The sequence below is a fragment of the Triticum aestivum genome, chromosome 5D (genome assembly GCF_018294505.1).
Source record: "Triticum aestivum cultivar Chinese Spring chromosome 5D, IWGSC CS RefSeq v2.1, whole genome shotgun sequence".
Classification (NCBI taxonomy): domain Eukaryota; kingdom Viridiplantae; phylum Streptophyta; class Magnoliopsida; order Poales; family Poaceae; genus Triticum; species Triticum aestivum.
In genome coordinates, this window is record NC_057808.1 from 41,056,362 (window position 1) to 41,067,337 (window position 10,976).

Genomic DNA, 10,976 nt, shown 5'->3' on the forward strand with positions numbered 1-10,976 from the left:
GATTCAAATCACTGACAAGATTTGGATCTCCCTTCATCAGAGCAGCTTCATAACATGCCATGAAATGAAGCCCCTACACATAAGCATAAGCTACACAGAGCCATGCATAAAAAAAACAGTATAGCAACATTTTACCCAAATGTTGAGGATTGAAAATCAAAACGAGCTTCACAGGTACTGAATTATGAGAAGATGGATTTACTAATACAAAAACTTATTTTTTTCCTTCATAATGTGTTTTTCCTAGAAGGTAATGATTATTTGGTAATATATCACCATACGAAATGCAAAAATCCCATGTAAACCAATAAAGGAAAATAAATTAAGTAAGTAATTAAGCAGGAAGTTCACGTCACAGCAGGAAAAAAGAGAGCAAATAATCAACAAATTCATAAAAAAGTGTATTTGTTACCTTCTTCCCAGTTACATGTCTCTTTTGGAAGCATGAAAAGGTTGTGCCTAGTTGGCCAGTTTGCCTGTACACATCTTGTGTAGATCCAAGCCTTATTAAGCTCACCTGAACTACCCCAAACATGTTTGATGTGTGGAGGCATATTGTGAACCTACAAACTAAAAATCAATAAATATTTGTTCTTAGTTCATTCGGGTGATGCATGTGTGGCATGAAACTGAATAACCAAAGATCTCTACTCCTAAAGGGGAGTTGGTAGTCTGGTACCCCGGTTTATTTTCGTTTGGGTTTTTTCCGTCTCACCTCCCACCACCATCTATCGCTGTGTTTTTCTCTCTCCTATTAAAAAAACCAATCTCTAATCCTAAAGGGGAGTTGGAAACCTGGTACCCCGGTTTATTTTCGTTCATTTTTTCCGCCTCACCTCCCACCACCATCTATCGTTTGTTTTTCTCTCTCCTATTAAAAAAAATCCTATGAAATGGGAGATCTTGTTTCGTACTTGGCAGGTCCTGATTCAATTCAATCACCTAAATAATAGGTTCGAAAATCGCACCATATATGTGGCCATCTTCCTAAAAGACAGACATAATATTCTGGACTGGATCGGGTCTTGCTGCCTTTTTCAAGAATTTGCCAACATAGAGAGGACTGGTTCTTACTCCCTCCGGTCCTTTTTACTCTGCATGTAAGAATTTTCTGAAGTCAAACTTCACAAAGTTTGACCATATTTATATACAAAAATATCAACATCTACCATGCCAAAGTTCTACAATATGAAACTTTAAGTCATGACCCATCTAGTGGTATTGATTTCACATTGTGAATGTTCGTATACTTTTTGTATAAAGTTGGTCAAACTTTACGAGGCTTGATTTCAGACAAATCTTATATGCAAACTAGAAAGGACCGGAGGGAGTATGATTTTGTGGAGAGGCTGGCACCTAGTGTGATCTTCTTTCAGTCACACACGTCTGACACAGAAGTACTAGCACACGAGACTTGTCCTCCTATCTTCTGTACTTCCGAATATCTCATGACGCATACGTATCAAGTCTCATGTACCCTGGTTCTTCCCAACATTGTTCCTAGTAGAGTACCCGCGTGGTGCTTCAGGAGAACAAAATATCATTTAAATCAAAAATGTCTTTATCATGTTGAGGCCAAAACTACACATGTAATTTTTGCACACATTCATGTTCACATAACTAATTGGGTTTTTAAAGATTACTTAGGGCATCTCCAACCCTGACCCTCAAACCGGACACTGTATCCGTTCACGGGTCAGTGTGGAACAGTCCACGGACATTGATGAGGGAGGCGGACATCCAACCCTGTCTACATACATTTCAAAGCGGATTTCAACAAACCGGACGAAATTCATGCAAACCAAATGTTTTTCATATAAACCGGACGAAAACATTTACATTTTGGACATATTTCAACTAAACTATAGTAGATTAAGCTAGGCTATTCCCAAGAAATGTCTTCCCCATGTCCGCCAACAAGCTCACCAGACCATCGTCAGCCCCAGAGCTAGATGCTTCAGCGGGAGGGGAAGAATAGCCTCTGCCTCCGGGATGACCGGATCAATGGTTGGCTTTTGGGCTGGGGAAGACAGTCGCATACGCCCCGACGAAGCGGGCAAGTCACCGGTTGTGTAACCCAACAAAAGTCACCGGTTGTGTAACCCGACCAGACGGTGGTGTTGGCCTTCCTGGGACCCAAGCGGCGGCGGTCTCCCATGGTCTACTTTTCCTCAGTATCAGCAGCGGCCGCAGACGTGTTGACTTTGTCATCGTGGTGGCGGGGCGCATCCGAGCGGAGTTGGCGACGTCTTCGTTGGTTCCCCAGTCAAATTCCTCCACCGTCACATCAACCTTCACAAACATGCCTTCTTTCTCAGCTTATTGGACAGCCTGAACGGGCTAGGACGGCCCATGGTGATGTCATCCTAGGCCGGCGATAGCGGTGGTGCCAGCTCTGGAGAGCTTGCAGGCAAGCCAGCCAGTATCCGCTTGGCACGACGGGCCACAGAGTCGGCTGCAATGCCGAAGAGTTCCTTCTTCTGCTCACCGGAGAGGCTGTCTCACAGGGCTTTGGAGCTTGAGGCCATGCCATGTCTCCTGTAAAGAGGAGATGGAGAGCGGAGGTGTGCTGCGGCTGTTGCTTGACACCTGACCACATTTAAATAGCGGGCGGATGCCAAGGTGAGGTGTTTAATGCCGGCCAGCATGCAGACGGATGTGTGGCGCTCGGGGCCCCAGAGTAGGTTCCTCAGCAGGCGCGTCAGTTTAATGCGCGTAGGCGGATGGACGGATGATGTTTCAATGCGGAGCGAAGACGCGTGCAACGGGCGAGGCTCTCGGCCGGCGCGTGTTTCAATTCCAGCTCTAGTGAGAGGTTACGTCCACTCTGGACCAGCATGAATGCGGCGCTCATCGCTTTGGGTAGGAAAGGGTGCGGTCGAGTGAAAGGGTTTTGGGTGGGCGAGATGCCCTTAGTAAACTGTACTACGATGCAATGAAGACTGCATGTGCTTGCGCTGCATGATTGACGTGTACTATGCTACAGTTTTCATGTGCGGGACTGGATAGAAAATATTTCATGACGTGGGCGTATCAATTTTAATGTGTGCATGTTGTGTGCACTGCACCGAGTTAACCGTAGCCCATGTGTGCTGTATCAGCCTCTTATAAAAGGATAGAGAATGGGGACTGCGCACTGTACCTATACATACATTGCAACACTAAAGCTAGCTTTGAGAAGAGAAAAAAGGCAAGAGAAGAAGAAGAAGACGAACAGTGGCGGTTCATCCGGTGGAAACAACCAAGGCAAGAAGAAGGGCAAGAAACGTGCGCTGACCGCTGGTAAGTGAGATCTTTCTTGTTTGATTAAGTTTCTTGCATAACTATGGTTTTATACTACGTACCTGCAATTCTTCGTGAGAAAATATGCTTGATAAGTTTGTGTTCTCTTCACAAGAAAGACAAGATAGATTGACCGAATAGCAGCATTTTGTACATTGATTCCCTTTTTCTCTTCCCATATGGCCATGGAATGCATAACCTTGCATAGATTTAGAGACTAAATGTAATACTTGGTCATGTGTGTGCGGGGCAGAAACGTCTTACCCTTCAAGGGGGACGTGGTACGTGTTATATAGGGGATTGCGAATCCCTGATACGCATACAATTCTGTTGGAGATACATGACTTGAGGGAGAAGAAGTACAGGAGATAAGAAGTATAGTTACAACCGAATACAGAATTTAAACTACCATGCGGCTATCTATATTATCTATCTCCTCGTACATATCTCGTTTGACACCCTCCCTTAATCACAACTTCATCAAGTTGAGATTATGCTTGAAATCTTCGAAACTCCTTGTAGGCAAAGCTTTTGTAAACCCATCTGCCACTTGATCCCGTGAATGAATGAAACGAATGTCCAAGAGTTTATCAGCAACTCTTTCTCTGACAAAATGGAAATCTATTTCAATGTGCTTTGTTCTGGCATGAAATACTGGGTTTGCAGACAAATAGGTGGCACCAAGGTTATCACACCATAAGCATGGAGCTTGAGAGCTTTCCAGACCTAACTCCTTCAAGATACTCTGTACCCAAATGATTTCTGCTGTTGCATTGGCCAAGGCCTTGTATTCTGCTTCAGTGCTTGACCTGGACACTGTGGCTTGTTTTCTGGCACCATGATATAAGGTTGGGTCCAAAAAATACTGCAAAGCCACCAGTGGAGCGTCTGTCATCCAAGCATCCTGCCCAATCTGAATCAGAAAAGGCACTGACAAGAGTAGAGGGCGACTTGCTGAAATTTAGACCAACATTCAAAGTATACTTGACATATCTGACAATGCGCTTGGCTGCAGTCAAGTGAACTGTGGTGGGTGCATGTAGGAACTCACATACTTTGTTGACAGCAAAAGAAATGTCTGGCCTAGTCAATGTTAAGTACTGAAGTGCACCTATAAGACTTCTGTATTTTGTACAATCCTCTGGACCCAAAAGTGTTCCCTCTGTAAGAGATAATTTTTCTGTACTAGAGAGAGGAGTGGGTGTGGGTTTACAATCTTGCAAACCTGCCTTCCTTACCAAATCTGTTGCATATTTTTCTTGAGAGAGATGTAGCCCATCCTTGTGCTGCTTCACATCAATTCCTAGGAAGTAATGCAATTCTCCTAGATCCTTGAGAGCAAATTTAGCACCTAAATCCTTCAAGAGTCCTGATATTGCCTCATTAGATGAGCTTGTGACAATAATATCACCAACATAAATGAGAACAAACATGGAGGTGTTGAACTTGTTATAAATGAACAAGGAGGTGTCAGATTTGGAAGGAACAAAGCCAAGTGTCTGCATCTTTCACTGAGTCGGGAATACCATGCCCTTGGAGCTTGTTTCAGTCCATATAATGCTTTATCTAGCTTGCACACATAGGAGGGTGTATGTTTGCTTTCAAACCCAGGAGGTTGTTTCATGTACACTTCCTCTTCCAGAACACCGTGAAGAAACGCGTTCTGTACATCTAATTGTCGAAGGCTCCATCCCCTGGAAACAGCAATAGACAATACGAGACGAATGGTAGCAGCTTTTACAACTGGACTAAAAGTATCCTCGTAGTCTATGCCATATCGTTGTTTGAAGCCTTTTGCAACTAGTCTAGCCTTATAGCGATCAATGGTTCCGTCAGACTTTCTCTTAATTCTGAATACCCACTTGCAGTCAATGAGGTTTTTACCTTGCTTTGGGGGAACCAAGTGCCACGTTTTATTTCTTTCAAGTGCCTTATATTCTTCTACCATTGCCTTTTTCCACTTTTCATCACCGAGAGCCTCTTCAATTGTGTTGGGCCCACCTGGTTCACCTGTGGAACAAACTAGACCATATTTGGTTATGTGTTTGTAACTTTTCGGTTGAATCAAACCTTGCTGCAGTCTTGTGCGGCGTTTTGGTGAACCAGCAGGATCTGCAGCCATAGAAGATCCCGCAGGAGCCAGATCAGCAGCAGAACCCGAGGAAGATCTGCCCGCCACTTTCGGTTTCGGATGCACGGGATTTTCTGTGGCTGTGGCCCGAGGCGATGGTGGGGGAGACGCCGCAGGAGCCGCAGACGATCCGGAGGCACCAGCCGGCTCATCATGAGCTCGTGATTGCGCAGGCCCGTCTGAATCAGGGGCTGACCCCGCATCCGCCTGACGCGTGAGGCCGCGCCGCTTGTAGCAGACCGGCTGGTCTGCAAAGCGCGTGCAGTCCAGGCCACTGTCGCGCTGCCGCGTGGCAGCGTGAGACCGGCGCGGGCTGGAGGGCGCGTCTCGCCCTGTCGGAGGGGCCGCACGTCATGCAGCGGGCTGCTGGCGCCCACGCGACCGACCGCGCCTGGTGCATCTGGCGCGGGCGTGCGGCTGGTCGTTGGCACGGATCCCAGAGGCGATTGCCTGGGCATCTGCAGCTCCGATCCCGAGGGGGATATGCTCCCCTCGCCGCAACACATGTGATGAGGCCCATCTGGATGGATTTCTTCACCGTTTGGGTTGATTTCTTCGCCATTTTCTTCTCTGTTTCCATAGTGTGGTGCTCCTGTAACATCATCAGATGACTCATGCGCAAGAGGGTTAGCCGACATATGATCACAACAATCATCAACACCCCCTTGATCATAACCAGAGAGATTTGGAGGAAGCAAAAGAATTTCTTTTTGAAGTAGAGCACCCGCGTTTGGATGAAGATCAGAAAAAGGGAATTTGGTCTCATCAAAAACCACGTCACGTGATATATAGACTCGACCAGTGGAGATGTCAAGGCACTTTACACCTTTGTGTTGGGCACTGTTTCCAAGAAAAGCACATTGGATCGACCGAAACATGAGCTTGCGTGTGTTGTACGGGCGTAGGTTAGGCCAGCACGCACACCCAAACACACGAAGAGTGGAATAGTCAGGTTTGACATGAAGAAGGCGTTCTACTGGAGTTTCATTATTTATGACACGACTAGGGAGCATGTTGATAATGTGAACAACAGTAAGAAACGCTTCGTCCCAAAACTTCAATGGCATGGACGCATGAGCTAAGAGAGCAAGGCCAACTTCAATAATGTGACAGTGTTTGCGCTCAGCTGAGCCGTTTTGTTGGTGAGCGTGGGGGCATGACACATGGTGTGAGATGCCAAGGGTTTGGAAGGAGTTCAACTTCTCGTATTCCCCTCCCCAATCGGATTGGACAGCGATGATTTTGGAATCAAATTTACGCTCAACAAGTGCTTGAAAGTTTTTAAACACTTGGAAAACGTCGGATCTTTTTTTAAGAAGATAGATCCACGAAAACTTGCTATAGTCATCGATAAAGCTTACGTAGTAAGTGTGCCGACCAACAGAGCTAGGGGCCGGTCCCCAAACATCAGAAAAAATCAATTGCAATGGTTGAGTAGACACACTAGTAGAAATTGGATAGGGGAGCTGATGACTCTTAGCTCGCTGACAGGAATCACAAATAGTTTCAACATTACGCTCACCAACATACGGGAGCTTATTTTTCTTAAGAAGTTTTTCAACTAAAGCAAAAGAAGCATGTCCTAAACGATCGTGCCATCGTGTTGACGAGAGTTTGACAACACCAAAAGCCTGTTTATTGAATCTTGTGCGCTCCGGAATCAACGGGTGAAGCCCTCGAACACATCTACCTCAATAGAGGATTGTCTTCGTGGCCTGATCCTTGATCAAAAAGAAATATGGATAAAATTCGAGAAAACGTGATTATCAAGAGCAATTCTATGAACAGAAAGAAGGCTTTTATTGGCACTAGGAACATGCAAGATTTTCTTAAGATGAATTTTTCTTAGGGGGGTATGAAAAATTGAGTGACCAATGTGGTTAATCCTCATACCTTCACCACTAGCTGTGTGGATTTGATCCTTGCCACGATATTTCTCCTTCATTGTCACATTTTCAAGTTCGTTGGTGATGTGGTTGGTGGCGCCACTGTCGACGTACCCGTTGGTGTCGATCCCATAGGAGCCATCCGCAGCAGCAGCAAGTTTGTCCTTGTCTTGGGAGGAGTCGCCGTCGTCGTCGTAGCGATACCAGCAGTCTTTGGCAGTATGCCCTAGCTTACCACAGATCTGGCAGCGAGGTGCATCTGGCCGTGACCTGGTGGAGCCACCGCGACGGCCCCTGTTGTTGCCAGAAGAGGGCCGTCCGCCGCCGCGAGTGCTGGAGTTGCTGTTGCCGTGTCCCCCGCCCGAGGTCTTGCCCCTGTTGCGAGGTGATCCGCGCTGATGAGAGGAGCCGCCGCCGCGGCCGCGGAAGGCGGCGTTGGCCGACGACTTGAAGCCGCCCGAGGACTGGAAACGCGCTGGTCGAAGTTGCTCATCATGGAGAAGAGCTCGTCGAGGGAGACAGGCACGATGCGGGCGTCGAGGGCGGACACCAGGGGCTGGTAGTCCATGTCCAGCCCATGGAGGATGTAGGAGACAAGCTCATCATCTTGCAGAGGCTTGCCGGCCGCGGCGAGTTCGTCCGCGAGGCCGCGCATGTGGGCGAAGTAGGTGGCGATGGACTGGTTCCCCTTCTGCGCGTTGATGAGGGCCGTGCGGATGTTTTTCACCCGGCCGAGGGACTGCGACGAAAACATGCCCGCCAGAGCAGCCCAGAGCGCGGGCGACATGGTGACCGCGGTCACCTGCACGAGAACCTCTTTGGACAGATTGTTGAGCAGATAACCAAGTACCTGCTGGTCCTCCCGTACCCAGATTGGGTGGAGAGGGTTGGGCGTCGAGGACTCCTTCCCGTCTTTGTCCTTGGTGACGAGGAGTCGGGCCGGCTCCGGTGTGGTGCCGTCGGCATAGCCGAAGACACCGGCGCCCCGCAGCTGCGGCACGATCTTGGCGCGCCATAGAACATAGTTCGTGCGGGTAAGCTTCTCCGTGACCTGTTGGTTGAGGTTTGGGTGGGAGGAGCCGGAGGAAGGCATGGCTAGGGCACTAATGGCGATGAGCTAGGCTAGATGAGATTGGAAGAGAAGGCTCTGTATACCATGTGCGGGGCAGAAACGTCTTACCCTTCGAGGGGGACGTGGTACGTGTTATATAGGGGATTGCGAGTCTCTGATACGCGTACAATTCTGTTGGAGATACATGACTTGAGGGAGAAGAAGTACAGGAGATAAGAAGTATAGTTACAACCGAATACAGAATTTAAACTACCATACGGCTATCTATCTTATCTATCTCCTCGTACATATCTCGTTTGACAATGTGCACAAGTTTGATTTTTGTTTTTTTGGATTTCTTTTAAGAAACGAAAAAAAGAACTATTTTGAGCAATTCATGTTCCGAGCTCACTTTATAGTTAACTTGCTACCATGCAGAAGAGCTGAAAAACCGGCGGCTTGAGAACGTGCAGCCTACCTCTTGGGACGATGAGTGTACGTATGGCGCGTCGTGTTTGTTATCTCTAGGTGCAATTTTCTTAACTTTGACTGGACTTGCGAATTAATTTTGGTCTGTACTGTGTGCTACCTGCAGGGATTGTAACACTGAACATCACAGATAATGTGGTGGAGGATGAAGACACTAGTAGCATCGTGAGCAGTTTCTCGACAGACAGCCCCTTCTCGATAGACGCCGAGGAGGAGACTGACAAGGAGGAGGCTGACAATGAGGAGGAGGAGGAGGAGGATGAAGAGGAGGCTGACAATGAGGATGAGGAGGAGGAGGTGGAGGCTGACGGAGACGGTGACAAGAAAAAGGAGGATCAGACTGACGACGACAACGGCGACCAGACTGACGATGACAACGGCGAGGACCTCAGCTAGCTCCAAGTTGTGCTTAAGACATGGTAGATGATTTGCTGGTAATAAGAAGTCTTATGCATCTTCTGGGCAGCTATATTATCTACCCAGAAGTCTGTTGTGTTTGTATTGAACCCTGCATGCACGTACGCATGCCAATTTATTTATGTCCGTGTATCACTATGTTTCTGTCTAAAGTATGCTAGTGAAACATTCTAATTTGGGGATATTTCATTTGTCGAGTAATTATGCGCTTCACACATTCTGTCCTGAATAAACAACCCAAGAGAGTTAATAATGATGCTCTGCACTTGCAGAGTAAACATTCTTATTACGATGTATGCCTGTGTTCCACAGACTATTTGATTCCAACAGACTTGCTGATTTCCAAAGAAACAAACTAGCTTTTCCTTTTTCCAACAGGGGCAACCCCTTTCCATTAATCGCTCAACCGAGAATAGCCATAGAAGCTCTCGCTACGGGTGAAAACCTGACCACCTACAATCACAACATTAGAGTTCGGTGAAGTAGAGAGAACTTAGAGACAAAAGGACCACAACGCCTAAAGGAGGAGAAAAAATACAGCACGGCCTGAGGCATCAGCAATACACAAGACCCCTTGACCTTGGTATCCTCGAGCTCAACATGTTCCAGAGGGCGGGGGGTTGCTCGGGCGAAACCCTAGCCGCAGCCACCCGCCCGGCAGGCGGCGGGTCCTCGCCTCCTGTCTTCTCCCGCGACGGCAGGCCTCGGCCGAAGCGCGTCCATCGGCCCTGGATGACAGGCGTGGATGGCGGAGCGCACGGACGCGGGGTGGCGGATTGGGGATTTTTTTAAGAAAAACTCCTGATTTATTCATCAACTATCAAGATAGTACAAAGAATACCAGAAGTAAAAAATATATTCAGATCCATAAACCATCTAGCTACGACTACGAGAACTGCAGCGAGTGCCGAAGGCGCGCCGCCGTCTTCGCCCCTCCCTCATCGGAGCTGGGCAAACCTTGTTGTAGTAGACAATCGGGAAGTCGTCATGTCAAGACCCCATAGGACCAGCACACCAGAAGAGCAACCGTCACCGATAAAGAGAAGCGTAGGTCGAAAGGATCCAACTTGTAGACACACGAGCTCACACGAGCTGAGACAGGATCCATGTGGATCCACCAAAGACAAGCACTGACCGAATTCTGCGAGATCCGCTGGAGACAAACCTCCACACGCCCTCCAACGATACTAGAAACACCATCGGGACGGGAACTTGGCGGTGAGAATCTTATTCCATCTTCAGAGAGCCGCCGCCGCCTCGCCTCTCTGAGCAGGACACAAACCCTACCAAAATTCAAAAAAGCTTGAAAAAAACGAATCCCTCATGCCAGCTAGGGCTGGGATCCACCACGCTTCCATGACCCTAAGACCATGAAAGACGAGGTAGACCGGCGGCGGCACCGACGGGAAGCACGAGAAACACTAGCCAAAGGCTCGTTCTTCCAGCGGAAGAAAGAAAACTCGGCAATCCTTTTGACCACAAGATTATTCTAGATGAGCGTATCAAACCATCAAATCTTGTTTAAGAGAAATACAGTCGCAAGTACTTTCATGTTCATCGGTGATTACTATAAGTGGTGATATCTACTACAGACCATGTGCATGTTATCACTTTATTATTGAACCCACATTGCAAGAAACATTTCCTCATGATTCGATTTATGAAGTTTCTATAATTATCAACTATATCAATAAGCTCCCTAGGGTAAATCGCCTAGGAA

The 10,976-nt window shown here is 47.5% G+C and overlaps 1 protein-coding gene across 2 annotated transcripts; it reads left to right on the plus strand.

Annotated features, from left to right (window-relative positions):
• The first annotated feature begins 3,092 nt into the window (after positions 1–3,092).
• On the plus strand, positions 3,093–9,469 carry LOC123124210 (glutamic acid-rich protein). 2 transcript variants are annotated; one of them, XM_044544871.1, is made up of 3 exons: positions 3,093–3,282; positions 8,789–8,845; positions 8,946–9,440. In XM_044544871.1, exons 1-3 carry the CDS (start codon positions 3,123–3,125, stop codon positions 9,233–9,235), a joined length of 507 nt encoding a protein of 168 aa, XP_044400806.1. In that variant the 5' UTR covers positions 3,093–3,122; the 3' UTR covers positions 9,236–9,440. The 2 variants fall into 2 exon arrangements, with proteins under 2 accessions (XP_044400806.1, XP_044400807.1); XM_044544872.1 differs by lacking the exon at positions 8,789–8,845 and having other exon boundaries at positions 8,946–9,469.
• Positions 9,470–10,976: the final 1,507 nt, after the last annotated feature.

Bases quoted from the DNA above. Each gene is read 5' to 3' on its own strand.
- LOC123124210 (XM_044544871.1), top strand. From the start codon at position 3,123: ATGGGGACTGCGCACTGTACCTATACATACATTGCAACACTAAAGCTA. The intron at 3,283-8,788 runs GTAAGTGAGATC...GCTACCATGCAG, and splicing joins GAAACGTGCGCTGACCGCTG to AAGAGCTGAAAAACCGGCGG. The intron at 8,846-8,945 runs GTACGTATGGCG...TGCTACCTGCAG, and splicing joins TACCTCTTGGGACGATGAGT to GGATTGTAACACTGAACATC.